General features: G+C 54.5%; 4 protein-coding genes and 1 non-coding gene across 10 annotated transcripts; 2 read left to right on the top strand and 3 right to left on the bottom strand.

Annotated features, from left to right (window-relative positions):
• Nucleotides 1-764: 764 nt before the first annotated feature.
• SLC27A4 (solute carrier family 27 member 4) lies at nt 765-11153 on the bottom strand. The gene is made up of 13 exons (XM_062011833.1): nt 11082-11153; nt 8430-8596; nt 7247-7641; nt 6165-6323; nt 5749-5818; nt 5546-5637; nt 4918-5027; nt 4299-4508; nt 3926-4052; nt 3639-3776; nt 3312-3476; nt 2718-2864; nt 765-2464 (listed from the first exon to the last, which is right to left on the bottom strand). Exons 2-13 carry the CDS (start codon nt 8588-8590, stop codon nt 2307-2309), a joined length of 1932 nt encoding a protein of 643 aa, XP_061867817.1. The 5' UTR covers nt 8591-8596; nt 11082-11153; the 3' UTR covers nt 765-2306.
• Nucleotides 11154-11311: 158 nt separating this feature from the next.
• On the top strand, nt 11312-11401 carry TRNAR-UCU (transfer RNA arginine (anticodon UCU)). Its single transcript is given in 2 exon segments — nt 11312-11348; nt 11366-11401. It is a non-coding gene; the product is annotated as a tRNA-Arg (tRNA).
• A 1531-nt stretch (nt 11402-12932) lies between these two features.
• On the bottom strand, nt 12933-19554 carry COQ4 (coenzyme Q4). Its single transcript, XM_062011243.1, has 7 exons — nt 19060-19554; nt 18647-18819; nt 18093-18189; nt 16368-16470; nt 15609-15738; nt 14693-14786; nt 12933-14073 (listed from the first exon to the last, which is right to left on the bottom strand). The coding sequence occupies exons 1-7, from the start codon at nt 19191-19193 to the stop codon at nt 13911-13913; spliced, it is 894 nt and encodes a 297-aa protein (XP_061867227.1). The 5' UTR covers nt 19194-19554; the 3' UTR covers nt 12933-13910.
• On the top strand, nt 19178-22904 carry TRUB2 (TruB pseudouridine synthase family member 2). 2 transcript variants are annotated; one of them, XM_062011242.1, is made up of 8 exons: nt 19178-19288; nt 19376-19498; nt 19610-19684; nt 19942-20003; nt 20315-20396; nt 20620-20692; nt 21118-21254; nt 21945-22904. In XM_062011242.1, the coding sequence occupies exons 1-8, from the start codon at nt 19192-19194 to the stop codon at nt 22232-22234; spliced, it is 939 nt and encodes a 312-aa protein (XP_061867226.1). In that variant the 5' UTR covers nt 19178-19191; the 3' UTR covers nt 22235-22904. The 2 variants fall into 2 exon arrangements, with proteins under 2 accessions (XP_061867226.1, XP_061867225.1); XM_062011241.1 differs by having other exon boundaries at nt 19178-19498.
• Nucleotides 19668-27167, bottom strand: SWI5 (SWI5 homologous recombination repair protein). Of its 5 annotated transcripts, none has more exons than XM_062011248.1 (8): nt 26518-27167; nt 26342-26390; nt 25726-25847; nt 24707-24801; nt 24086-24272; nt 21841-22099; nt 20115-20791; nt 19668-19741 (listed from the first exon to the last, which is right to left on the bottom strand). In XM_062011248.1, the coding sequence occupies exons 1-5, from the start codon at nt 26757-26759 to the stop codon at nt 24208-24210; spliced, it is 573 nt and encodes a 190-aa protein (XP_061867232.1). In that variant the 5' UTR covers nt 26760-27167; the 3' UTR covers nt 19668-19741; nt 20115-20791; nt 21841-22099; nt 24086-24207. The 5 variants fall into 5 exon arrangements, with proteins under 5 accessions (XP_061867232.1, XP_061867231.1, XP_061867230.1 ...); XM_062011247.1 differs by having other exon boundaries at nt 20119-20791; XM_062011246.1 differs by lacking the exon at nt 19668-19741 and having other exon boundaries at nt 19786-20374; nt 20606-20791.
• Nucleotides 27168-27439: the final 272 nt, after the last annotated feature.

Genomic DNA, 27439 nt, shown 5'->3' with positions numbered 1-27439 from the left:
CTGAGCCCAGCCCGCCCTCCACCGGCAGCTGCGGGAGGAACAGCAGCCAGAGGTGGGACCACACGACCTGCAGAGGCAACAGCCAAGGCTGCACACGCTGCACCAGCCCCCACCAGGCAGAGGAACACTCCCAGGTCCCTCCATATGACACTGATGTACCCCTCAAAGGCCATGTGGCATATAATGGAGGCAAACTTTCCAGGCACACTTCCAGCCTGGTATATATGTCACCAGGCAACACAATGCTTCACTCAGGCTCGTGCAAGACATTTTCCTCTGGTGAAGGAGCCAGCTTCTCCTGTTCCCAGGGCTGGATGCAGAGGGTCTAAAAGATGGTTCTGGCAACGAAGAAAAGGGAATGGCTACCAAAAAAATTTGTCTGCGAGGGCAGAAATGAGCTGGGAAGTTAACCATGGCCAAGCATGGAAAGCAGCAGAAGGAAGAGGAAAGAGAACGGGAGAGGGGCAGAGGAACCAGATGTACCAGGGCAAACAGGGAGAAGTGGGCCAGGACCAACAGAATGGCAACAGTGAGAACAGGAGGAGGAGAAAGTGGGGATTCGGTGGGAGGGTCTGAGGAGCAGTTTTCACACTGTCATCAAACCCAGCAACATGGGGTTTGCTTCCCCCTGCTCTCAGTTGAGCTAACGTGTACACGGGAAGGTCATGCTCTGGAGTGGCAGTTCCCAGTTCCCAAACCAGCACAGCCCCTCATCTCCCCACACACAGTGAGGCTGTGCAAGGAAGAGGTAGGAAACTCCAGCGTAGCCCATACTCGCATTTAATCGTGAGGACAGGACAGAGTGGGGCAGGCAGGTACGTTGGCGTGGAAGCACAGCAGAGCAGACACACCCTGCCCTCAGAACAGACAGACGTCACTTTGAGGCGTAACCCTGCTAAAAGCACAAAACCCAGTCATAATTAAAACAAAACAAGAAGAAGAAGAAACCCCAACTCAGAGTTTTCTCTGGAACAGACGTTTCTGCATGGTCTCCGAGGACTGGAACCGGACGCCACTGCTAAAGGCTGTTTGAGGTCAGACACAAGGCAGGGGATTCACGTAGAGCAAGTTGGGTGTTACACACGCAGTTCAGTTCGGGGCCCGGCTCCCGCGCTGGAGACAGGGAGGGCTCTTGCAGGAAGGGATGCAGAGCACATGAAGTCAACCTCTCCCAGAGACCACCCTCCTGAGGACTTTCTCTCCTCCCCTAGGCAAGTTGCCTCCCGTGTTCAGGGCACAGACATCACAGCAGGAAAGCCCCAAGAGCTGCTCCATGGTGTTGAGTACATCTAAGCAAAGGCAAACAAAGCCCTTCCTTCCAGCTCTCCCACCTGCTTTCTGCAAGGAAGAAGGTGGAGGAAACAAGGCTGCATCCACGAAAGGTGGAAGTAAGAGACCCAGAGAAGTGTCCACAAGACAGTGGGATTTGCTCACGTCCTCCGCCATGGAGCAAGGCCACAAAGGACACACACAGCTGCACCCACGCTAGAAGAGGGGAAGCAGTCCCAGACACGCATCCCTGCGAGAGAAAAGGGCTCTCCAAGAGAGGACAGGTCTGGGCTATCCCTCCACTTACTGCACAAACCCAGGACACATTCAAAAGTACAGACAATAAATTAAGATTGAAAAAAAAAAAGTCAGTGTGTATAATATATCTCTGTATATAACATCATATAATGTGCGTGTGATTGTGAAAAACAGAAATGTCATTCCCTGGAGAGGGCAAGGCATGGCTGAAACACATCCCTGTCCCTCTCCTGAGCCTGGCACTACCCTGCTTCCCCGATTCACAGCAGAAACACACCAGCAGCAGGGCCACGCACGCAGAGGGCACGGCTTACACCTAGCACCCAGCTGCCCTCTGCCAGTGGGGGCCCTGTGCCGAGGAGGAGCTGGCTGCTTGGTGGAGGAGTGGGGAAAGAGCCCAGCACTGGTCCCTTCATGGCCTTCACAAGGAAGGGCTGCTGCAGGCAGGAAAAGGGAAAGGCAGGAAAAGCAAAGTGGAATGGCAGAGCTATCCCACTCCTCCTCAACTGGCCAGGGCTCTGCCCCTCCCGTGGCACAGGACCACCACCGCTGTACCAAGTAGAAAATAAAGCCATAATGAGTCTTATGCTTTGGTATGTAACCATCCCCCTCCCCTCGGTCCCCCTGTGTTCCCCCTTAACCATGATCTGTAAAACTCATCAAATAAAATCTTTAGTGTGCCTTTATATCACTCCTTGAACCTTTTCTTCCCCACTGCCTGCCTTGCCCCCCCTCTCCCCAGCAGGATTCAGGGAGGTGCCTCACTTGAGCCCCACTGGTTACAGCTTCTGCTGTCCTGACTGGATCCTGTCGAAGGCCGCCTGGTCCAGCGGCAGGTAGCGGCCTTGCCTGGAGTCCAGGAAGTACAACCTGTCCTTCACCAGCGCGGGGTCGAAGCCCTGCTTCCGCAGTTCCACCTTCTGGAACTTGTAAGTGCCTGGAGTGGGGTGAGAAGGAGGAATGAGTTGTCAGTGGTTGCACACACTCCTATCTCTACCATACCTGGGCTGCCTCTGACCCAGCCTTGCACCCCTCATGTCTCCAGACCATCACAGGAACCGGCCTGGGGCTCTGTGGGGCAGAGGAGTTCACCTCAACCCTACCACAGATGGGTCTCTGTAACCAGACGTCCCCCACCCCAGGCTCCCCCCAGCTCCATGTCCAGTGTAGATGCACAGGCTGCTGCTCACTTGTCTTGGAGACTTTGTGCAGGAAGCGCAGGAAGACGGGCCGTGCGTACAGCGGCAGAGCCTTCCTCAGCTCACTGGCAAAGCCCTCCAGGTCACAGGAGTTCTCTGGGTCAGCGATGGCTGCCATTCCTGCCTTCCCTTCAATCCCTAAGAGGCAGAGAAGAAAGAAGAGCACTCAGATACACTACCCCTGTAGCACCATCTCCTCCTGCCCGGCACAAGCAAGGCCTCTGGCACAGACCCTGCTTTGTAGGGAAGTGCTGGCACATTCAGCTGTGTCCTGTCTGTGTCACCACCCCACAGCTAAGGCTACCAGCGACACCCTGCGGCCACGGCCACCTCCTCCAGAGGAGGCACTTCCAGCCTCTCCAGAAAGGACAGAGGGTCCTTCCAAACCAGCCAGAATCAGACTACAGCTTGAGAGAGGGAGGGAATCCTCTGCTTCCTGCTAGGTGTATTCCCAGTGGCCCCAGCTTGCCCACGGCAAGCCTTGGTCCAGGCCCTTGCAAGAGGATACATGATCTGGCCATGCAGGACATGCTCTCTTTCCAGTGCCAGAGGCCTGCCTGCCTGCCCTGATTGTCCTCCAGCTACCTGGGACCTCCACCCCATAAACCACCACGTCTGTCAGGCTGAGGATGCGGCTCAGTGTCCCCTCCACCTCTGTGGTGGAGACGTTCTCCCCCTTCCAGCGGAACGTGTCGCCGGTGCGGTCCCGGAAGTACATGTAGCCATATTTGTCCATGACCAGGACATCTCCTACAGGAAAGTGAGGAATAGGCAAAAAAAACAGTGTCAGAAGGATAAGGAGCAACCCTGGAGCATTTCAGGGTGGTGCCACTAATCCAGGACAGCCCCCACACTCACACAGGGACCCTTCTCCTCCACTCCCAGCAAATGGAAAGGCCCTGCTTGCCTCACCTGTGAGGTAAGCAGCGTCTCCTTTTGTAAACACGTCCCTGGCGATTTTCTTGTTGGTGGCTGACTGATTCAGGTAACCATCAAAGTGCTGCAAGGGGTTGCTCTTGACAATGCGGCCCACCAGCTGCCCTGGCTCCCCTGCACAGAGAAAAGAGGGGATGTAGGGGTAAAGCTACACCCTAGCAAAAAGATGTCTGAGCAGAGACTGACACACAGGTAAATCATCTTGAAGGATCTGGAAAGACTCACACAGCGCTGAAGAGACTTATCCCTGTGGTTGCCCTCACCTGGTTTGCAGAGGATACAGACACCATCTGGTCCCCGGATCAGCTCCATGGTGTCTTCATCCACCTTCACCAAGCCGATGGGATACACCCATGGGAGGATCCTGCTGTTGAAGCCGCATGACCCAACCTAGAACAGAGAAAGAGCTCAGAGCTGTGGGTAGCAGGGATGTCTCTCAGGCCCTGAACCCGCTGCCCACGCACATCTAGGTTACCACAAAGCTGGCACCACACAACAGCCAAAACCCCTCTGGGTGGATGGCAACCCACGCCAACCTTCTTGGAGCAAGAAACCAGGAGCAAACAGCCTGCCTGGATTTCCAACCTTGCCCAATCCAGCACTCTCTGGGACATGGGGAGGGTGGTGGGGCCTTACGTTGTTATCAAAGTTTCCCAGGCTGCAGTTGCATTCGGTGGCCCCGTAGAACTCGGCCACCTGGGCGATGCCGAAGCGGGCCATGAACTCCTGCCAGATGGAGGCACGCAGCCCATTGCCCAGCGCCATGCGCACCCGGTGCTGCCGCTCCACCTCCTGGTACGGCTGGTTCAGCAGGTAGCGGCAGATCTCCCCGATGTACTGCACAATCTGGGAGGGACGGAGGAGAAAGACTCACTAGGAGCCCTCTGCCAGGCCTTGGGTTGTTTGGGGTGTCTTCAGGGCAGGTAGGAAAGGCACAACATACCCCAAATGCCCCAAAGAGGCCACGGCAAAACCCAGCGTCCTGCTAGCTCATCCAGTGCCTGCCCTTCCCTGGTTAACCCAGCCCTTCAGGCCATGAAACCTATCTGAGACCTCCTGTCTAACGCTGGAGCAAGAAAGGGCTTGGACACATGGAGTTATTGCTTCAGGTGGAAAAGACACAGCCCCATCACCTTGGAAAGCAGTTTGGGATGGACAGGCCTCCTCCCTCCCAGCAGCTGGGCTCTCCCCAGCACAGCACAGATCCCCAGGCTCCACTCCCCACTCCTGGCTGGCCCTTGCCTCATGGCCTCACCGTGCAGTTGTACTTCACGCAGTCATCCCAAAAGTGCGAAGCTGAGAACTTCTTTCGGATGACAACCGTCATGCCCTGCAGCAGGCACTGCCCGACCCCCACGATGTTCCCTGTGGACAGACAGGAGGGAAGCCCTCAGACCCAGACATCTCCAGCCTGGCCTGCTCGGGGAGAGGTCTGGCAGGGCAGATACAGATGAAGGTCCACAGAGCCCAAGCACCCAAGGTCACAGGGGGACCCAGGGGGAGATGTGTGCCAGTGAGATCTGGGGCAGCGCTTTGCATGGAGACACACCAGCACGTCTCAGCCAGCCAGGTGGGCACTGCTTCCCCTTCCACCTGCCTTTGCATGGGGAGCAGCAATGAGGAGCAGCTATTCCAAAGCCAGGCTAAGAGCTGAGATAACACCACACCTCCCCTCTTTCCCCTCCAAAACAACTCCTCACTCCAAAGGGCAACCAGATCAATTCCTGGCTCCCAGGGAAAAAGCCTCTGTCAGATGCTGCCAGCAGGAGTCAGCTCCTCCTCAACATGACCATCGCTGCAACACCAGCCTCCAGCCTGCACTCTGGGCCTGGCTGAGGGGAAGGGGCAGCCCCAGCAGGCAGGGCTCCACGGTGCACAGGTACCTGCAGCATGGTAGAGAGGGAGGCAGTCGTACATCACGTCATCAGGCTTCATGCGGAAACCGTAAAAAACTAAGCTGGACATGCGGAAGTACCTGAGGAGAGAGGGAGAGAGGAGAGGCATGTGGGCAGCAGAGCCAGAGGCACCGTGCTCACAGGGTAGAACTCAGCCCCAGCCTGCCCTGAGCCCCAGCCCACGGCCTTACCGGCAGTTCACCACGATGGCAGCCTTGGGCAGCCCCGTTGTGCCAGAGGTGTAGATGTAGAATAGTTTATCTGCAGAGCAATGAGGAGACAAGGTCACATATGCAAGCTAGGACCTGGCTGAACTGGGAGATGGGGACAAGGCAAATTTATTGACTCTGCTCATGCCAGTGGAGCCAAAACTTTATGTGACAGCACTAACAACATGCTGGGTTCACCCTGGGGCAGACCAGGTCTGTTGGACACAGGGAGGGCACTGCACGAGGCAGCGCCACACAGGGCCAGACCCATCCCAAACACCCAAGGCCTTGCTGCAGACATCTGCCATCAGCAACCCCAGCAGATGTCCTTGCCAGCGTTGTAACTGGTTGATTCACAGCAACACCACTAGTTTGGCCCCCAAAATCTGACCATGTACCAAGAAAGCCTTTATCAGGGGGGGTGGGCTGGTGCCGCTGGGCCGTCTGCAGGAGGGGATCCAGGTGTTTGGCACCAGGAAGCGCAGACTCGGAGTTTCCTTCCCCAGACCAGAAGAGACCGATAGATTTATCCAGGGAGGGCTGCACTTCCTGCATTGCTGAGAAAGTAAAGAGAGGAGATGAGAGAGACCACAGGGTTGTTACAGCACAGAGACCCCCCGCCCTCCTCAATGGTCTCAGGGAGACACTGCCCCAGGTAGCAGTACCAGCACTGGGGCCTCTGCTAAGCACAGAGGTCCTAACAACATCCCAGGCAGATGTTCCCATGGGACCAGAAGATCCTGTTCTGCACCTCTCCCCAGCCAAAACCTCTTTGGTGCCAAGAGGTCTGTTGACACCACCAACCTCAGAGGTGTGGGCTGAAACATGAGGAGCTGGAGCTGAGGTGCTACAGGGATGTGGCTAATAGTCAAGGAGAACAAGGGGAGGCTCATCCCATGTAGCAGGGCAGGTCAAGCCCAGGCCAGGGCCTGAGAGACACAAGGAAGGATCCTCGCCCCTAGACTGGCCTGCCTGGGAGCCAGACAGTGCTGAACTCCAGATCCTGCCCAAGTCCAGATCCTGCTCACTGGCCACAGGGAGCAACAAGAAAAAAATCCACAACAAATAAACCCATAAATTCGATTCCAACTGCCCACAGTCTTCCAGATCCCTGCTCTGTGGTGGTCAGGAAAGGAGCACTAAATCTACTGATATGTCCAGCCCCTGAGTTCAGAGCACCCCTGACATATCTAGTAGCATCCAGTGCCAGGTCAAGGGGCAATGGACAGAAGCTGGAACACAAACAGTTCCGCTGGAACACAAGCAGAAACTCCTTCAGTGCTGAGCTGAGGGAGCCCTGGCCCAGGCTGCCCAGGGAGGGTGTGGAGGCTCCTTCTTGAGAGGTTTCCAAACCCACCTGGACACGTTCCTATGCCCCCTGAGCGAGGGGAACCTGCTTTAGCAGGGGCTGGCTGGATGAGCTCTAGAGGCCCCTTCCAACCCCAGCATTTTGGGATTCTATGATCTGCCTGCATCTCACCTTCCATCATCTCCACACCAAAAACCACTGCCTTGGAGTTGGAGATGGTGATGCAGTGTAGCAGGGCCTCCATGCGCAGGTGGGAATTCACAAGGGCTGTCTCCACCCCGATCTTGGCCAGGCCGAGCCACAGCCCCACGTACTGATTGCGGGACTCCATGAAAAGAGCCACCACGTCACCAGAGCGGAAGCCTTGGCCGTGGAAGAAATTGGCCACCTGGTTGGAGTATTCATCCAGGTGACGGAAGGTCCAGCTCTCGCCTGTGCCTTGGAAGACCAGTGCTGTCTTCTCTGGGTACTTGCTCGCAGTCTTCTGGAAGATCTTGGCAATTGTGTTCTTCTCCTTCACATGCTTCCATACCTGCCACTTCACCCGCAACAGGACCAGCCCCGTGCTGCCAAAGGAAGAGGAGCAAGGTTCTCAGTCACCACTGCAAAACCAAAGTCACTTCCTCTAGCAAAGCCAGCACAGCACAAGTACCTTGCTAGGAGCTGCCATAGCACAGCACTACTCTAGGCCCTACCCTAGGTCAGCGGCAGCTCTGCGTGCTTTCCTGAGCCACATGGACAAGCAGAGGGCCTCTGCAAAGATGCTTATAGCCAGGAACTAATGGAGGCATTTGAAAACCATCTGGACGTGTTCCTGTGTGACCTGATCTGGGTGGATCTGCTTTAGCAGGGGGTTGGACTAGATGATCTCTAGAGGTCCCTTCCAACCCCTACCATTCTATGATTCTGTGAGACCAGGGAGACAGATGCTTTGGAAGGCTGCAGACAAGTATTTTCCCTGATCAAAAGGACATCTTTGAGTCTCAGTTGCTCTCCAAAGGGTGCCACTGCTCTCTCACCATAAATCCTTGCCAGGAGCTGGCAAAGCCTGGTACTGACTCAAAATCAACCCTGTACAGACACCTTGTGCCACGCCAGCAGCTTTAGTGTGAAGTACAAGGACAGTCAAGTGACTTCACAGCTCAGCTGAAATCTATCTTTCCTATGTAAACTTTGCCTGAGAGTTTGGAGCCACCCAGACACGGTTGAGGGAGATCTCCTTCCAGCCAGGCTGGGTGCCAGCAGAAACCCAGGGCTGTGTGAGGAGCTGGGGGCTCTCGTCACACATCCACTGAGGCAGAGCAGCAGGACAGGGGGAGGGTGGATGACCAGGTTATCCCAGCGAGACACCTACGTGACATCCCTTCGTATTGTCTTGATGAATATGAGGAAGAAATCCCATCCGCCGGATCCCAGGTAGAAGATGAAGAGAGCAGGGATGGCCTGGGCCCAGGACAGCTCCAGAATGACCCTGAAGAACAGCAGCAGCGCTGCAAAAGCAGCCAGACGCAGCATTGTGGCCTGCAGAGAGAGAGAAACCACGGCCATCAACCCATGCACACGGGACTCAGCGATAATGAAACCATCAGCATGAGATGCACCAGCAGCTCCCAGTTTCCTGGATGAGGTCCCTGAGTCACTGTTCCTCCTGGCAGTGAGGACATGACCCCTCAGCCCAGAGCTCCCACAGACATAACTTTACCGAAACTTGGAGAGAGCTTCAGATGGAGCCTCCAGCACAGCACAGAGTCACTGCAGGAGACCTTGTACAGGTGTTTGTCAGGCACCAAGGTTCAGTCTCTCATCTCGAGTATGACAAAGTCCACCTCCAAATTCCTTCCTACCCCAAGAATGCCTCCTATCCCCACAACTCAAGTCTCCCTGTCCCACAGCACCAGCTCTCCTGCATGCTTGGCTCTGAGACAGCCTGCATGGCCGGTGCAAGAGAGCAGCTAAACATGCTCCCCAGCAGAGCTGAGACAGGAACAGGGACAGGAAACTTGGTCCTTTGAGCTCCGCTCGTGTTTGCAAACCCTTGTGTTTCCTGGACTGACTGCTGGAGACACTGCTGGAGTGGGTCAGGGATAAGGCCAGACACAGGCATGCCTTGGCCAGAACAAGGGCTGTTGCTGTTGCCAGGAGCATCCAGACCCCTGCCTCATGCCCCGTGGATAGTGATTCAGTCTCTGGTATTTGTCCCCCAAAACCAGCACCTCTGTCCCCATCCCAAACACACCCTAGATGCGGCTCTGAGGCTTGCAAAAAATCACAATCTAGCAAAGGCTCTTTTTGGGCAACAGTATCAGGCAGAGGAAAGCGACAGCAATGTGACCCTTGCAGCCCAAGGACTCCTAGATAAAATTGGTCCTTCCTGGTACAGATGCAGGATGAAGAGGAAGGAAACACTCACGTCATTTCCTTCTCTCTCTTGAAGGTGGATTCACCACTCCAAAGCTGGCAACCCAGAGTGGGCTCTGCCACAGCCAGTGAGGCCAAGAGCCAAACTTGTGGCTTTCTCTCTGCTCCATGCAGTTGCCTCAGGGCTTGGGAGTCTCTGTGGGTTTGGTATGAGATACTGCTTGGGCAGGAGCCAAGGCAGTGCCACATGGCTGCTGTGCCCTGGTATGTCATGCATACTGTCTCACCTGGAGCCGTGGCACTGGCAGCAGACAGGGATGCATCAGAGCACTGCTCCTGGTTGGGGGCTGGGGACATCCTCCTGTCCACAACCCCCACCCCACCCCTGTGCCAGCAGCCTCTGAATTTTCTCCACCAAACACTTCACAGGCCTGAAGTCTCACAAGATAATCCCTTGGCCTTTCAGCAGGGCAAGACTCACTGCATTTTTGCCTTGGAGCCTCTACAGTGAAACAAAGAAACTCCTACATCACCACCAAACTACTACGCCTCAACCAAGACCTGGGCACTTCGTTACATGTTCACATCAAACAGGTGTGGAGAGACAGCAGTGGGGAAGCCACTCTGTGTGGGCAGAAAGGCACTTCATCTCCCATTTGATGGCAAGACAGGCCCAGACAGGCCTCTGTTATCCTCTGCTCACATCTCAGCTTCACACCCGCACGGCCGGTGCCTCCCATCAAGAGATAACCTGTGTGCTACTGAGATAACCAGTGACAGATCACCGAGAGATAACCGGTGCGTTACTGCCAGAGACCTCCAGCTCTGCCGTTAAGGATTCAGGTCTTGTCTGGCTGCATCAGCACAGACAAAAATAAGATCTGCCAGTAGCTCCACAGCCAGTGGGAAGCAATGCAAACTGCAGGGATCCGTCACACGGGGAGGGGAGCTGGTCGCGGGGGATGACCAAGAAGCCCCAGCGCTAAGGGCCAAGCTTCAGAGGCTGGGAGAACCCCAGAGGCATCTCTCCGGCGTGAGCAGCTGGGGAGGCACCTGTCCCCCGCTTTGGCTCTAGGCAGGGTGACAGGGACTCCGTTTCACCCTTCCTGTTCCCAGGTCCTTCCCCAGCAGGGAGGGAGAAGAGCGCAGCCCCAGCTCCTTCTGACAGGGGCAGAAGGACCGGTAAGCCCGTGAGGGCCTCGCATCACGGCTGCAGCCGGGACTGTCCTCCCCCAAGCCCGGCCAGGCTCCGGCACTGCCCAGGGAGAGACAGTACCGGCGGGGCGAGCCCCACAGCCCGCTGAGGAGAAGGAACGCGGCGCCTCATGACGAGACCGGCACTGAGGGGCTCCGGTGCCGCCCGCAGGGCCCCAGCACCTCGTGAGGACACCGGGGAGGCGGCTGAGGGGCCGCGGTGCCGCCCCCGGCGCCTCATGAAGAGGCCGAGAGGTCGAGGAGCCCCGGTACCTCACGAGGGGGCCGCGGCGGGGGCGGAAGACCCCGGTATCGCCCGCAGGGCCTCGGCGCCTCCTGAAGAGACCGTGGGCCGCGGCGGCCCCGCCCGTCCGTCCTCCCGCGGGGAAGCCGCGTGGCCGCCGCCGCGGCTCCGGGAGGTCACACAGGGGGAGGAACGGTACCGCGCTCTTACCGGGCTCCGAGGCGTCCGCTGCGGCCCGGCCACCTGCACCGGGAGCGGGGGTCCCGCCCGCCGCTGCAGCACGGGGCGGAGCGCGCAGCGGGGCCCGCCGGGAGCTGTAGTCCCGCCCGGCGCCACCGGCCCGGCCCCGCGGCGGCGGGTGCGGTCCCGGAGAACGGCTGGAAGCGGAGCGGGGCGCGGCGCGGCGCGAAGAGGCGGCGAGGGCGGCGCGGCAGAACGAAGGCTCTGTGGCGCAATGGATAGCGCATTGGACTTCTAGCGACGTGACGGGAGTCATTCAAAGGTTGTGGGTTCGAGTCCCACCAGAGTCGTATTTTGCCGCCGGGATGCGGCGATTTCTCCTCCGATTTCTTCGACGGTACCGGCCCGGGGAGGAACCCGGCGGCCCCCGCCTCTGCTGCCGCCCCGGAGCTCTCGGCAGAGCGCGGACAGCGGGAGAAACCTCGTTTTTAGAGCGGGGCCGGACAGCGGGTGAGCGCTGGAAGAGGAACCGCGCGGGGATCACAAACAGCCGTTGGTCGCGGTGGGGGTGGGGGCGGTTCAGCGGCTCCGATACGGTTGTTATCGCATCTCCTAAACGGGACTTTGCGACACCAGCTCAGACCACTACGCTGGAGCTGCCACTTGTGTACAGCAAACATGTCGCCCCCAAAAACGTGCATTTTCACATGGTCTGACCTGCCAAAATCACCCCAGTACCCCCCACCCCCAGTCCCTGCTGTGTTCCTCCTCACAGACCCGAGATGCAACAGCCAGGGAGCCGCGGTGGCCAGTGAGGGATGAGGCTGAGCAGGCGCAATTCAAAATCAGATTTTGTGCCATTTCTGTAGCGCTGGCATCAGCTCATCAGGCAGCACGCAGCTGCGTGGAGGCGGCCCAACAGCCACCCGCAGCCCAAACGCTGCACATAACCCAACGTGCAGTGAAACCCTCGTAACCATCATTTCCTGTCTGTCCCTGACTGCTGCTCACGGCTTCTTGGAAGCAACGAGTCTTTGCTGCCCTTCAGTTTAACCACCCCAATGCTCTGACACGTTTCCGATGCAGAAAAAGCACATCCAGATCATTTTAGGGACAAATGCTTCTTTCATCTCCACTAATGCAACAGGACAAGCGCCACTCTGTGCGTTTTACTGGCAGCTGAAAGATGTTTTATGTGATATCCTTTATTATCTGCCTGAAATAACTCCAGAGACCAAGGAGAGGCACGAGCCTTTTTATGGAGAGAAATCCAAAGTCTGGTTGGTGATGGGGGTGGAGGGAGAAGCTGAAAAGGGCAGTTTGGGAGCACAGGAAGGAACACAATCCCTCTGTCCTGGTGTCTGCTTTTAACTGTAACCCAAAACCCAGGAATTTTGTCTCTCCTCAGCCTCCTGGGCTGGAACAACTCTGACACCTGGTCACACTGTCAACACACCATGGGAGACTGGGGCCAGCGAAGCTCACAGACAGTCAATGCCATGTCCCCCAGCTGTCACCAAAGGACCTCAGTCTGAGCACCTCTTCCCTCCCTCAGGAACCAGGATCACTTCAGGAAGTCCTCAGCCTTGCCCTGCTCCTTCTCTGCACCCCAGTCCTCCCCTATCTGGGCCTTTCTGCAACAACCACTGCAAACAGCCACTCAACAGCCCAGCAGCCCCAAAACCCGTCTGGAAAGAAGCAGCTCTGCAGGTCGTTTTGTGCCCAGGTCCCCAGGGATGTGCAGCCACACACATGCCCTGCCATCACCCACCACTGAAAAGAACAGCAGACCCTGCTGGAGCTGAAAAGGGCTGAGGTTTCACAACAGATCTTCCCCTCAGAAGGGGAGGTGGGACAGAAGATGGGTAACAAACTACAAGCTCCACTGTGGATTTTATTAAGCAAGAAGGAATTTCAACAGCAAATCCACAGGTATGAAAAGGCCCTGGCCTCGTGGCTCTCTGCCCCCGCATCCAGCAGCTCTGCTGTCCCACTGCTGGCAGTCTGGAGCTGTTTAATTAACTCAGACAGCACTCAGGTCCCAGAAGCAGCGCAAGCAGCTGATGTTTTTGCACTCCCAGGATTTAGCCCTTTATTACCCATCACACCACTCTGTCACCCAATGAAGACACAATTCCTGTTGAAAGCCCAAAGCAATCCCATGGATTTCAACATTTTTGATGGGGAGAGATTACAGGGAGACACAGCAGCCTGGGCTCAGCTCCTGAACAGACAATCCACCTGGGATAATATCCAAAGGTATTTCCCTGCCTTCTCCTGTGGGCATGCAACCGTGCACTGCCTGGTCCCCAAGGCATGAGGCACTTCCCATATGACCCACCAGGAGACCACTTAGGCACCAGTACAAGATGGGATTTCACTGTTGCACAAACCTCCCCATGGCTGCTCTCTAAATCACTCATTTAGCTTCAGTCCAGGACAGTCCCAAGGAAGCCTCGGTCTTCCCTGAAAAGGTGGAAGGATTTACCTATATAGCCCTAGAGTTGCACAAGGCCAAGTTTGCTTTGGTAAAAAGGGCAGCTGCTCCCTCACCATCCCAGCATTTCAGAACATCAGTATTGCAGCCAGATCCTGCTGGCAAAGGCCTGCTGGGCCTTGCCATCCCTCCTCCAAATCACAGACAGTATAAAAGGTCACGTCTTGTCACAGCACAGAGAGGTGCCACTTGGCCTTTACCAACAGGAGAGTATCAGCTCTTGGCAGGAGAAAACTCATCCCTCGGGTCTGTGGCAGTTGTTCACAGAGCCACACTGAGGCCCAGGGCCAGAGATGGAGCATGGCAGGGGATGGCTGCTGTCTGCTAACAGGATCCCCTGTCTCCTCTCTGTCCTTGTGCTGTCACACTCGAACGGCCGGGGGAGGGAAGATGCCGATCTCCTCCCGCAGCGCCTGCACTGGCTGCTCCCAGCGCTGCTCGTAGTAGAAGTTGAGGATGCAGCTGGCGTTGCGCCCGCTCTGAATGGCCCAGGGAAGCAGGTCAGTGGCCAGGACCTGCAGCTTTCTGCAACAAATGATACAGGAGGTGACAGTTTTCATTTCCATGCTTTGTTTTTCATTTCCTTCTCCAAGACCTCAGTGCAGGCAGATGCCAAAACCACATGTCCTGCGTACCTCTGCACCCTTCTAGCATCCCTCCTGCTTAACTCTCAGGGGAAACTGAGGCATGGAAGAGGACAGTGTGCTGGGGAGGTTACAGTCAGCAGCAAACCCAAGACCAGAATCCAAGTTCTGCCATCCTCAAACTGTGCTGGGCCACTAAAACAGATATGCTGGGGCAGGGAATGTCTGCCACCAAGGTGAGGGTCCTGCTGGCCCTCAGCACATGCCCAGCCAAGGGGGGCAGCCAGGCCTGGGCAGTGCTCCTCCTGCCTGGCACAGGAAATTGGGTGCAGGAAGCAGCTGAAACATCAGATATTGCTTCAAAGACCAGGCAAAGCTGTGCCTCCTGCTGTCACTGCTTCCCTGGGCCATGGGGACAGAGCTGGAGGTTCACATGGACTCCTGACTGACTCCTCCATGCAAAGTAGCAGTGTCCCCTCTTTGTCCCTTGAAAACATCACCCAGGCTGGCATCTCCCCTAGGCACAGACTCCCTCCTCATCACCTGGCACCGGCACCTACCGTGCGCTGAGACGGACGGGGCCAAACGCCGCTCCCAGGACACACATGGGCAGCCCTGTCTGGATGGCTTCAAACCACTTCACCACGATCTCACCTGGGAAGGAGCAGGGAGGCCATGAGCAGGCAGGATGTCTGGGCTGGGGGCCAGGCAGGGCTGTGTGCTTCTGCAATGCAGGCTGCATGATCTGCCCCTTCCTGAGGGTGCCTACGCACCCATCCTCTCTGCCTCCATGCACAACTCAGGAATGCTTCCAGAGTCTGGCCATGGCCTCATCCTGTACTAGGAAGAGCCTCATCATGCACCATCCACCCAAGAGAGACAGCCCAGGGCCCCTGAGGAAGCAGCACCCCACAGCTAATGCTCCGTGAGCCTAGGAAACAACCCTGGGGCAAGCCAGCACCCTGCAGACCTTTAGCAATGCAACTGCTGAAGCCTGATCCCTTGCACAGTTCTCCCTGTCCCTTGACACAGGACAGACCTTTGACCAACGCTGTCAGTGCTCAGCCAAAGCCTGTGTGGGAGACCTGACGTGCCAGTTTCCACAGGCTCACCAGCAAAGCTCGACTTGTGACTTGCTACTGAGTCAGACGCAAAATGAGGGCAAAGGACAGAGATGTGCAGATAAGGAGCAAAGCAGGAATCCCTCATTTCTACCTATGCTCAGAGCTTGCGAAACATCCATCCTGTGCTGCCTTTCCTGCCAGGCAGCAAACACCCACTCACCTGCCTGGTGGCTGCCTGCACCACTGCTCAGTGCCCTGCTCAGGCAGAGCATCTCCTGGCAGGGAAAAGGTGACATCCCACAGCCTCTCGGTCACCACAGAGCCTGTGATGCAGGACAGTGATGGTGTAAACCTCCCCACACAGCAACCCAGGCTGAGGTCTCTACTCCTGAGAGAGCCCATTGTGGCTCACCCAGCATGTTGGTTGGCATGCCCAGGAGGGTGTGCATCAGGTCATGGACTTCCCGGTACCGCTGGATCACGTACGCCAGCTCTTCATCATCAACAAACTTGGGTGGCATCCGAGTGTCTGGAGAAACCTTCTGCAAATCCAAAGAGGTCCAATTCAGCCCCTTCCAAAGGCTTTGTTCTTTAATGTGTAGCAATATACGGTCCCCTCCATTAGCACACAGGATCACAGAATCATTTCTACTTGAAAAGCCCTTTAAGCTCCTGGAGTCCCAGCCCTCCCCTCACCTTGCCCAGCCCACCACTACCCCTGGCCCTCTTCACCTCAGCTCCACAGCTTTGGGATCCCTCCAGGGCTGGGCACTCCCCCAGTTCCCTGGGCAGCCTGGCACAAGGGCTGACACCCCTCTCAGGGAAAAAGCTCTTTCTCATCTCCAATCTAAACTTCCCCTGGGGCAACTTGAGGCCATTTCCTCTTGTCCTGTCATTCATTATTGGGGAGAAGAGACCCACCCCCACATGACTACAACCTCCTTTCTCCTAGCCCCCAGTGATCTGTGTCATTTACATGACACATGTAAACCAAAGAGTATGCAGCACTGGTGACAAACTCAGTGTCACTCAACACCCAGCACTTCAGCCCGACTCTGGGTGGGTTCCCTACAGATTCCTCCATGGCTCCAATCTCTCTTTAAAGTGCATCCATGTTGCCAGCACAAGGATCAACTACAGCCATTTGCACCCTACCAAACCCCATACTCACATTGTCCTCTAAGAACCGGACATACTCCCGGCCCAGCGAGCCATCTGGCAGCCCCTGCAGCCTGGCCAAGTCCAGGGTGGAGAGACGGATGAGAGGCCGTTCCCTGAAAGCAAAACACAGGTCAGCAAGTCTCCCAGTGAAACCCACAGCAGGGGATCCTAGAGAAAAGATGCTCCTGGAAACCCCAATCCTCTGCCCTTACCCTCCTGGGCATCTTCCTTGTATGGATCCTTGCTGCTCACTACAGGCTTCATTACTTCTGTTCCTGAGGCTGGGGTACAAATTGCTTAAAGGACCTACATGAAGCCTTGACAATAAAACAGCTCTCATCTTGCACTCCTGTAGCAACTCTACTTGGGATAAACATCCATATCCTCTGCACTGAAATGCTACTGCCTGCAGGCTGCCAGCCAGGCACAGCCCTCAGCTACAGTTAGTCACAGGGGAGTAGAACTCTTCAGCAACCTTGTGAAGCAGCCAGAGCTTCAAAGGAACAGCCCTGGAAAGGGAAGGGAGTCTGTTCTAAACAGGTTTCATTTCTCTTTTGCTCAGGCTGTCACCACCAGCCAGCCACGTGGCAGCCATGTATGGAAAGGTCTCCCGTCTGGATTGTTGGCAAATGGGTGCCCTACAGCCCCCGAACTAAACAAAAGCCCTTTCATTTCCATTCATAAGATAAATTCTTCCCATGATAAAAGCCCTGCAGTGGATCCAGGAGCTGAGGTGTCAGGCAGATAAGCAGGATTAGTGCCAGCTTCACCCTGGCTACAGACAATTCCTTGTGTATTTGGTGTCAAAAAGATCTCAGCAACTTGGGTGATTAAAAAAAAAGACTTCTGTGCATCACCTGGACCACTGCAAACCCCTGCAATACCACAGGGCAAGGAGCAGGTGGGGATGTCTCTACCCAGCCCTCGCTGCCTTTGTTGTCCCCTCTCCATGGGCAGTTCCTCTGGGTCTTAGCCTCATCCTGGTGCTCCACGAGCTTTGCTGGGTCAGTGTCTGGAGCCAGGATCAGGCTGCTCTGCATAAAGATACAGCAAAAGGCAGCTTTTGCACAGCCTCCACATTGTACAACCCAAATGATACACAGATAGCAGAAAGATCTTGATTAATAAGAGACGTGTGAGGTCCCTTCTGATCCTCAGCTTTGCTGCACTCAAAAAGTCCCTGCAGACATAGGAGCAAAAGGCATCATGTCTTAACAAGGAAGGGGACAGAAGTGGCCCCATTTCACAGCTTGGGGAGATGCTATGGGCACTGGGAAAGAAAATACAGAGGTGCCTAAGGAGGAGGCAGAGCAGCAGAGAAGTTGTCAATGCAGGGAGATACAGCAGCCAGCACAGGGGAGAAATCCATGGAGGTGGTGGATTTTCACCCATCACTGAGCAGCGATGGAAACCCGCCCCATCCACAGATCTCCCCCCTGCGCCTGCTGCTGCATCTCGTGGCGTTGGCACCTGCCAGTTCCAGCAGTGAAGCAGAACAGACTGAAGGCAGCGCTTGACTTAGGGCCCAGCTGTTGCTGTGCTCTTGCCCTTAGACTTGCCATGGCTCTTGTGATTGTTACAATAAACAACCTGGAGGGTTAGAGCTAACAGAATGCCTGTCTTGCTTTCAAGCCAGGGAGTGCACGACTCTCCCTTCACCGGGCCCAAGGAAGGTGCTTGGCCTTGTGTCTCCCTGCCCACCACAAACCACGGGGCGAGGAAGGGAGGGACGCACTGGAGGATGCGGTAACCTTCAGGATGGTGTTTCATCTTGTCTCGCAGGTTGGGCAGGGCAAGGCAGCCTGTGGTCTCCCCAAGGACAGCCACCATGTCTGAAAAACAGACCAGAGAATGACCAAGAGCAGTTTGCACAGCATCCAGCTGTCCTTGGTTGGCAGGAGAGGAAATGGGGCAATGAGCCCCTGGCCAGGAGCAGGCAGGAAGCCTGTGGCAAAGCAGGGACCCTAAAAACGATGGAGCTTCAGCCTTGGGGCTGCTCTGCCCTGATGTCACCCACAGGGAAGGATGCATAAGCAGGCACGAGGCCTGGAGGACCAAGAGTGATGAGATGGGGCTGGGTGGCCTCACGGAGGGCCATGAGGAGTTCACAGGTGTCTGGGGTTCCTCTTGTCCACTGGGCCTCCTGTCCTGGGCCAGGCCCCATTACTAAATGTCTCACCCAACAGAAGGAGAAATAAATTCCCCTGAGAAACTCCCAGAAGACACAGGGCTGCCTTGCTGGATGTTAATATGGACCCCAGGTGGAAGGAGCTCCTCTCGCTCGCTTACCGTGTCTGTAGGGGTCAGCGAGCGCCATGAAGGCCGAGCCAGCGGCCAGCAGCGCCTTCTGCAGCGGGCTGGTGGGGATGTGCCCGGGGTACAGCTGGAAGCAGCCTTCCCTCTCCTCCTCTTCCTCGCTGCCTCCATCCCAGGCCTGCGGCTCACTGAGGCTCAGACGGGCTCTGCCTGCGGGGAGTGGGGGGTGAGGAACCGTCCCGGTGGGTCCCCAGCGCCCGCGGGACACGGGGACACGGCCTCGGGGCAGCCCGCGGGACACGGCGACACGGCCAGCACGGCCTCAGGGCAGCCCGCGGGACACGGCGACACGGCCAGCACGGCCTCAGGGCAGGCCGCGGGACACGGGGACACGGCGGGGACAGCCTCGGGGCTGCCTGGGGGGCCGGGACCGGCGGGAATGGCACTTGCCTGGGGCAGCGGTTTCCCCCCGCAGCAGCGGCACCCGCGCCCGCCGCAGCAGCGGCAGCAGCAGCAGCATCGCCCCGCACGCCGCCGCCTGCCCGGAAGCGCCCGGCGGGGCGGAGCGGCGGCCGGACATGGCGGCGGTGCCGGGCGGGCTGTTCGCCGTGTACAAGCCGGCGGGGGTGGCGTGGGGCCGCGTCCGTGAGGCGCTGGAGACGCGGCTGCTGCGCGGTGAGGGCGGCCGGCAGGATCTCGTCCCCTTCCCTCCCCTCCTCCGGGGGCTGCTGACCGCCCCTCACCCCCCCGCTTCTCTTGCAGAGCTGAACGCGGCGCCGGGACGAGCCCCGCGGCAGCACATCCGCTTCCTGCCGGCCCCGGGCGGCGGCGGGGCCACCGCGCTCGTACCCACCAGGGTGCCGGTGCTGGCCGACCACCCCCTCGGTAAGGGCCGCCGCGGGGCCTCGGCCTGGGGGGGATGGTGAGGGTCGCGGGGCCACGGGAGTCCCGGGCAGGCGTTGCGAACCGGCCCCGACGCTGTGTCCTCCGTTGCAGTCCGAGGCCCGCGGTTCAGGCGGCTGAAGATCGGAGCTGGTCACCGTCTGGACGTGAAGGCCTCGGGAGTCTTTGGTGGGTCTTGTCCTGCAGCGGCACCGTGTCCTGCGGGCTGTGAGGTGGCGGGTTTCTCTGTGGGGAAGACGGTGGAAAGTTCTGGGGAAATGCAAGAGTCCTTTAGAGGCTTATCTCAGCTTTAATGACAAGCAGTAACTCGGGCTCTGATTGTACTGCTCAAACATGACTCTCAGTCAACAAAAGCAGTGACAACGTGCAGCACGTCAGAAACTTGGAGTAGTTAAATAACAGGTTCCCTGTCTTCTGCATTTCAGTACTTGGCATAGGCCAGGGGAACAAGCTGCTCACTGATCTGTACAACTGCCACCTGACCAAGGTAAGGAACAGCTCTGAAGGGCCTCAGAGCATCCGAGCGCAACCTCACGATCAATTCCTGCCCCAGTGTACTGTGATGGCCTTGTGGCAATTCTGCTTTAGAGTCACATACCCACCAATGCTTTTGAGAGCTTGTCAGGGTCCAGAATCCATCCCCACGGGAGTGTCCCCATGTGGCTGTATGAGCAGAGGATGCTGCTGTCTTTTTGTGCAACATCATAGCCTGCCCTTCCTAGCAGCTGCGTGTCAGTGTTGCTACTTGATTGTTTGGAGTATTTCTTTGATGAATTGCACTCTCTGCTTTTTTTCAAGGTTTACACTGTTGGTGGGCTGTTTGGTAAAGCCACTGATGACTTCTCAGACACAGGGAAGCTAGTAGAGAAGACAACATTTGGTAAGAAACTGAATTGATGTGTCTTTAAATGCAAAACCTGAACACCAAACGTGCTAATTGTAAAGCACAGAGCTAGGTAAACTGCACTGTGATAAAAGGGATGGATGCCTTGTGTGCTTTCTAGTCGTTATGCCCACGCTGTAGTCTACCTGTGCTAAACACAACCACAGTTGCAGTTTCTGGATGGGTGATTGAGACTTAGTTTCTACCTTAACATTTGCAGATCATATCACGAGGGAGAAGCTGGAACGGATTCTTGCTGTCATTCAAGGAACAAATCATAAGGCCCTGCTGATGTATGTATCCAGTGATCTGATCTACCTCGCATTTACTGGTCTTTAAAACAGATGAGATGATTTTGTTTGCCATAATCCACGTCTGCAAAGGGTGGTATGCTAGACAGGAACAGAGAGAAGTTACTCTTGAGAGTTGCAGTTAAGTGTCCTGGTATCATGAAGCCTCTAGTTATTTTAGAACCTATTAGCTACATTAGGGCCTACAAAATTATCTTGCAGACATCACCAAGTATCCCCCTTACAAACTGTGCTACACTGCTCCCAGAACACAGATCATAGCAGTAAAATATACACAAAGACTTAACATATAGGCAGTCTGAAGAATAAAAACTGCACCTCTGCTTTATTAGGGGTTTACTGGGGAGCTACTTTGAATGCCATTGGAGAAAAGTGCTAAGTGTCTGCTCCCTTTCTTCTCTTTTCAGGTATTCTAACATTGACATGAAAACACAAGAGGCATACGAGCTGGCTGTCAAAGGGTTGATTCGCCCCATGGGAAAAAGTCCTCCATTAATCACAGCAATCCGATGCCTCCAGTTTGCACTTCCAGAGTTCCAGCTAGGTAGGGCTGCTACAAAATGCACTGTGGAGGTCTGAGTGTGTATTATAGCAAATAAATCAGTAAAATTCAGTTTCTTAATAATGATTTACTGCAAAATGACTTGGTGGGAACTTTGTACCAACATGTAACTGGTCATTCTCTGCAGAGATGGTAAAGTTTTGTAGTTTCTAGATCACAAAAGCACCTCCTTGTTAATGAACTCTTTAGATTTTTTTTAGTAGAGCAAGATCTGGAACCCTCAGGAAACCAAAGCTGCTTATTTATAAAGCCAGCCATGCAGCTGGCTAACAGGATTCTCCCTGCCAGTTGCAGATCTTAGACTGAAGCAAGAAAAACAGCATAGTGAACATCTATAGGGCAAATTCTTCCTTAAAGCAGTGGTTTGCTTTCCTGCAGCCAGTCTCCTCACAAATTATTTGTCTAATTAATGAAGGTAATTTTTCTTACTTTGAAATACCTAAATGTCTACATTAGTCTTGCATCTCTGAGTTTGTTTTCTAAAATGTTTGCTTTAGGAGAGACTAAGACACTGCAGCATTCCAGAAAATCTTATTCCACCCAAGCTGTAGATTAAAGTCTCTTTTACCAAACCAGTGGATTCAGCAGAACTGTGATGTCTGGATTTAGAGATGAGGTATGAGTTTGTGTCAACATTGTGCTGCTTCTGAAGGAATGTCTCTGTTCTTCCAGAAATCCATTGCTTGCATGAGACTCAGCAATACCTCCGAAAAATGGTCCATGAGATTGGGCTGGAGCTGAAATCATCTGCAGTGTGCACACAAGTGCGAAGGATCCGTGACGGTGTCTTCACGCTGGATGATGCTCTCCTGAGAACCCAGTGGAATCTGCAGAGTATACAGAAGGCAATCAAGGACTGTAAGCTCAAAGTGAAAACAGAGATAGAGAAAACACTAGGCCATCAGGATGAAAACCATCTTCCTGACATGGATGTGGAGATGGCCCACGCCACAGACAGCTGAGCGCGTGCTGCGGAGGGAACATCCACGAGCACAATAACGCAGCTCCACACTGACAGCATGATGGACAGCAGAAGGAAAGAGGTTAATTGCAGTTCACTTCCACCCTTGCCTTGAGATGACTTCAATCAGAAAGGCATTTTTTTTCAGTGACAGGCTGTATAATTGTTTTTTAGAGCATCACAAACAGTTCACTAACATGAGTTAGCTGTGCCAAAATTCCTGTTGACTTGGGGATCATTAGGTTGCTAAGGAGTGTAAAACCCATCCCCAAATTGTTTAGCAGCAGGAAATAGTGTCTTAGAGAACTGTATTCCCTTGACTGCAGGGATTTGTTTGTTCCTTGGAGCTGGCAGCATATCCCTTCTGTGGATTTTATTTTCCCCTCTGTTGTCCTAGAGTATTTTCTTTCCATTAGCTGTGTTTTCAGACACATCAAAGCTCAAAATGGGGCTAAAACAGGGATGTGCAGGAGGAAACAGAGCTTATGTAAAGCAATACAAGGAAATGGTTACACTGGGGTAGGAACATGTGATGAGGAAAGTGGCTTGTAATAGGGACTGAGGTGGAAGATAGACAAGAAATAAAACTGACCTAAAGGGGAAGAGGCTGGTTCTTGGCTCAGTGCTCATCCACCACCCATCCACTGACTCATTAAAAGAAAAAGAGCATACTGGTTTTTGGTTTGTTTTGGTTTTTTCCCCTTTGAGGAACCAGGAGTGGTTCAGGGGATTCTGGGATCCAGCTCTGCAGCATCTCCATGTGTCTGTCCATCTGCTTTAAACCCCTTTCCACAGCTTTGGTGGCAAAACAAGATACTGATGAGCAATGCTTCTGTGCCAGGTCCAGAACCAGTGAGCACACAAATAGTTACCAGCTCTCAGCAGCAGCCCTGTGACTGTTCCCTGGATTCCAAGCACTATGAAAATAGAGTCATTGGATTCAAATTTGGAAACAATGAGCAGACAGAAGCAGGGGCCTGACTGGAGACCAGGGGGAAACTTTAATGGCAAGAAGCAGAAGGGGGCAGAAGGACATGAAGCGTCAGTGAAAAAGGGGGACAAGCAGCAGAGCACTTTAGCACAACTCCACAAAGCAGCTAAATTTAGTCTGTGCAGTCACCCTCACCTCTCACACCCAACATTGAAACAGGCTCTCAGCACAATTTCGTGTTGAGGACAGTGCTTGCTTTCACAGTGACTGCATTGAGTGACTCCACTGAGTCCAGGTAATTCTGTACCTGCCCACTACTGGGTAGTGCTGCCACACTCTGCATTAAGAGTCCTCAGAAAACATTTGAATAATAGATGTTATAGTTGTCTCAGAACAGACTTGAAGAATTTGTTCCCAGATTCCTGTGATGTTTTATAGGCTCTTACAGTGAGTTACTGAGAAATCAGATAGCTGCTTTATTCACAGTGCAACACAACGTTTTGCCATCTACTACAGAAATGATACAAAATCTCTAGATGCCAGAGCAGTCAAGTACAAAAACACAGAACACTTAGACTTGTCCAGATTTGATCATAAAACCCCCAAAACTTCAGCCCTCTTCCCTCCCTCCTTCTGAGGGTTCTTTCAAAGCAGCTGTTACATTGCAGTTCACGTGCCCTCACTATCTCTTCAGTAACCAAATAGCCCCTGGATGTTGTGGAGAAGCAAAGGCTCCAGAGGAAGAGTCAACATCAACCTGAAATACAAACTTTTTATTCAGAACATAAAAAATACTGTTGACCAGCTAGTAGACAAAGTTCTCTGGAGTCCCACATTCCTTTGCTACAAGCAGGAAACAATCAATAGACAACTTTCACTTTCCAAAGCTTCTTAGAAAGAAGGGTGTTAACCCATACTTACTCTGTTGCAATTCTACCCACATACTTCTGAAGCCACCTTATTTCAGGTCTAAACTGCTATGACACCAAAACAATGGTCCAGTAACAGTCATTTTTTGCAGGATGTGGTCTTCAGGTTCAATATTAGTCACTAAGCTCCAGGTCATATTCAGGGTAGAGCTGCTTTGTAGTAACCCCTCGGATAACAGCTAGGAAAAAGAAACAAGTACCATTGCTTTCATGAAGCCAAGATCAGATAAGTCAGAAAAGTTGTGTTTTCCTCCCAGCATCCCTTAAATACTCCATAGAACAATCCCTAGCTAAGAAAACACTCTAAGGTTTTGCACCTATGCTCCCTCCTTGTCTCTACTATTTAAAGCACATAAAGGACAAAAGTAACCGAGACTTGTCAAATTTTGATAACCCATAACAGGCTAAAATATCAGCAAATGACAGTTATTTCACACATTCGTTTCTAAAAGCATCAAGAAAACAATGGCAGAAGCATTTGCACTCCCATGAGCAACTGGGTAACACTAACTCAGAACTGAAGAATCTTTAAAACAAGCTCAGCCTCCATGGCACAGCATCTTCTCTCTCTCAAATCACTAAGAACCTCTTCAACAGCTTTCCCCTTTCTTACCCAGCTTGCCCAGCAGCATCTGTCCAGCATCTTTAATGTCATTATACTCATGGAGCAGGGAGATGTGCTGTTCCAACTCCTCCAGGCTGTAGCCTCTGTAACAAACCAAAACAGAAAGGTCAAAATGACATGGAAGGATTGCTGCTGCTGCTCAGTGAGCACTGCCACTGCTGACTGAGCCCAGCAAGGACACTCAAGACACCCAAGCCTGGCACATTAAAAACAGAATCTGAAGGCAGCACATACAGCTGCTGCAAGTCACAAAGATGAAAGCTACAAACATTTGGAGGGTTTTTTTTGCCATGTCAAGACATTAAAAAAAAACACAGACAATCTAGATTCTATATGACACACATTACCTTAGAAAACATCAGTCCTTCACAATGGTTAACCTACAGAGATTCCTTCTCTTTAAAAATCAAGTGGCAGTTTTACCTCAGAGCAGTTGGTAACAGGCAGCTGCCCAAGTGTGTCATAAGAAACCACAATACAGTTGCACTACCCTGTGTGTGGGATCCATTGTGTCAAAGTGCTCTACAGGCTGCTTGCTTGCCTGGAAAGCACCTCTGCTTCTAGAACCTAAAGGTATAGCCCATTCACCTCTGATACAAAATGAGGGAAGGAAACAGTTTTGTCCAAGTCATGGCAGGTCACACAAGTCCCAATCTCAATTTCCTCACATTAACAAGTAGGTAGGATGATGTGTTGTTATATCATGACGGTTAAAGTTATTCATTTGCAGTTTACATAATATTTACCTCAGCAACATCTGGGGTTGAAATCCTCTTATCCAAGCTCCTACCTAAACTTGTTTTGCTTTACCAATTAAACCAGAAAGAATTCCCCCTCTTGTATTTAACAGCTCCTATAACTCAGAACAATACTGTAATCAACAGTGTATAAAAACAGTGTATGCCATGATAAAATGGCATCAGGTCAACTTTTATCTCTAATTCCTGGTCTATATTTTGTTTTAAGAACAGAAATAATTGAGGCATCAGAGTGGGTCAAGGACATACTCGGACAATAATTGTGCAATTTCCTGGTCCAGAGCAAGGTCTTTCTGTTTCAGCTCTTCAATTTCAAGCAACAGGGCTTCTTCACTGTCTCTATTAGGTTGGCAGGAACTTGGAGATGAGACCTGTAGAGCACAGAAGACATCTAACACTAACTTAGCCCTTGATAAGGTGCACTCAACAGAAAAACACTCCACATGTCACTGGATAAAAGAGGAAAAAAAACACAAAAGGAAAAATATCTCCTGGGTAGGGAGGTGGAGGAGCTCAGGTAAAACGTTAAATGGGTTGATGTGACGTTTGCCTGCTCCATATCCTATTTTACAGCGTTTTGTAGATTTATAGCATAAAGTGAAAAGAAAAATCACAGTTTAGCTTTAAAGAGATGCTCCCAGGAGGGCGCTGGGCTGCGCTGTGGGGCCGGCAGGGACTCAGACAACGGACAACTCCGCCCCTCAGGAAAAAACAGTCCCCGCTGTGCCAGGCCCGGCCCCTGGGAACGAGCGGGGGGCTGCCGGGGGGCTCGGCCCGCCGCTGGACCCCTCGGCCGCTGTCCCCTCCCGCGGCGAGTCACCGAGCGGGGCCCACCTGCCCTCCCCCAGCCCGGCCGGAGACTCACCGGTGACTTGAAGCCGGCAGAGCCGCCGCGCCGGCCGCCACCGGGGGTCCTGGCAAAGCAAAGGGGCACCGCGTCAGGGGCCGGACACCCCCGCGGCGGGGCCGGGCCGCCTCAGCGCGGGTACGGCCCGCGGCGCAGCCAGGCAGGGGAGAGGGCAACGGGAAACCTGCCCCTACCTCCTCAGCGGAGCTCGCAGCGGCGGGTGGCGGGGCGGGCTGCGGCCCGCGCCCGGCGGGAGCCCCTCAGCCACGGCTGCAGCCTCCCGCCCGACCGGCGCGGACGGGGCCCCGGGCACGCCGGGAGCTGTAGTCTCCCCGGAGCCGCGGGACACGCTGGGAGTTGTAGTCGCCCCGGGCCATGCCGGGAGTTGTAGTCGCCCCGGCGCCGCGGGACACGCTGGGGCCGGTAGTTTCTCCATGACAGGGCCGGGCTGTAGTTCCCGCGCCCGACAGCAGCGGGGAACAAACTTCCCCGTGTGAAGCTGTGTTTAAGTGAGGCGGGACATCATTATCCCAGTTCCCACAGCCACGATGATTACACTCCGCGCCTCTCATAAGCACCTCACCCGTCCGGGCTGCAGCCAGGCCGGGCTCCCAGGGAACGCTCCGGGGCCCCACTCGTGTGACTGACGTAGGGGAAAAGCCGCCAGTGCCCGAGCCATGGGCTGCCCCACATGTCTGGCCCGAGGAAATGCCTGCAGACATGCCACCGTGGCTCGCGGGTGTGCAGCCCTGACCCCACCACCAACACCCTGCCACGCAAGCAGCCTCCGTGCTGCGGCTCTCCCAGCCTGTCCGTGCGCAGGGCCAGGCGCTGGCAGCAGCCGCATCCAGCTCCCAGGACTCACCACAGGAGCCAAACTCTGCTGCTGCCACACTTGGAAGGTCAAAGGACTCGGGAATGGGATCACAACACAAACAAACCCCCTGCACTAAACCTGACTTTAAAGGCAGAGCTCCGACACGAAAGCGACACACGGAACAGCAGGTGATTTACAGGCCGTGCCCTCCAAAGCACGAGGGAAGCTCGTCAGGCCCCTCAGGCTGGTTGCCATGCCAGCCTCTACCCCGGGCGGCCGAGGCAGCGCAGGAGCGTGAG

This window comes from Colius striatus, chromosome 19 (assembly GCF_028858725.1).
Source record: "Colius striatus isolate bColStr4 chromosome 19, bColStr4.1.hap1, whole genome shotgun sequence".
NCBI lineage: Eukaryota > Metazoa > Chordata > Aves > Coliiformes > Coliidae > Colius > Colius striatus.
Note: the sequence above shows the minus strand (reverse complement) of the source record. Positions and strands in the feature narration are given on the sequence as shown.

Bases quoted from the DNA above. Each gene is read 5' to 3' on its own strand.
- SLC27A4 (XM_062011833.1), bottom strand. From the start codon at position 8,590: ATGCTGCGTCTGGCTGCTTTTGCAGCGCTGCTGCTGTTCTTCAGGGTC. The intron at 4,509-4,917 runs GTGAGGCCATGA...CGTCCCTCCCAG, and splicing joins GCGTGAAGTACAACTGCACG to ATTGTGCAGTACATCGGGGA. The intron at 2,465-2,717 runs GTGAGCAGCAGC...ACCCCACTCCAG, and splicing joins GCACAAAGTCTCCAAGACAA to GCACTTACAAGTTCCAGAAG.
- TRUB2 (XM_062011241.1), top strand. From the start codon at position 19,192: ATGGCGGCGGTGCCGGGCGGGCTGTTCGCCGTGTACAAGCCGGCGGGG. The intron at 20,397-20,619 runs GTAAGAAACTGA...TAACATTTGCAG, and splicing joins AGTAGAGAAGACAACATTTG to ATCATATCACGAGGGAGAAG. The intron at 20,693-21,117 runs GTATGTATCCAG...TTCTCTTTTCAG, and splicing joins AATCATAAGGCCCTGCTGAT to GTATTCTAACATTGACATGA.
- COQ4 (XM_062011243.1), bottom strand. From the start codon at position 19,193: ATGTCCGGCCGCCGCTCCGCCCCGCCGGGCGCTTCCGGGCAGGCGGCG. The intron at 16,471-18,092 runs GTGCGTCCCTCC...TTTTGCTTTCAG, and splicing joins GAAGGTTACCGCATCCTCCA to GGAACGGCCTCTCATCCGTC. The intron at 14,074-14,692 runs GTAGGTGCCGGT...CATTTGTTGCAG, and splicing joins CCCGTCCGTCTCAGCGCACG to AAAGCTGCAGGTCCTGGCCA.
- SWI5 (XM_062011248.1), bottom strand. From the start codon at position 26,759: ATGGAGAAACTACCGGCCCCAGCGTGTCCCGCGGCGCCGGGGCGACTA. The intron at 26,391-26,517 runs GTAGGGGCAGGT...TTGCTTTGCCAG, and splicing joins CTGCGAGCTCCGCTGAGGAG to GACCCCCGGTGGCGGCCGGC. The intron at 24,273-24,706 runs GTAAGAAAGGGG...TCTTTTTCCTAG, and splicing joins GATGCTGCTGGGCAAGCTGG to CTGTTATCCGAGGGGTTACT.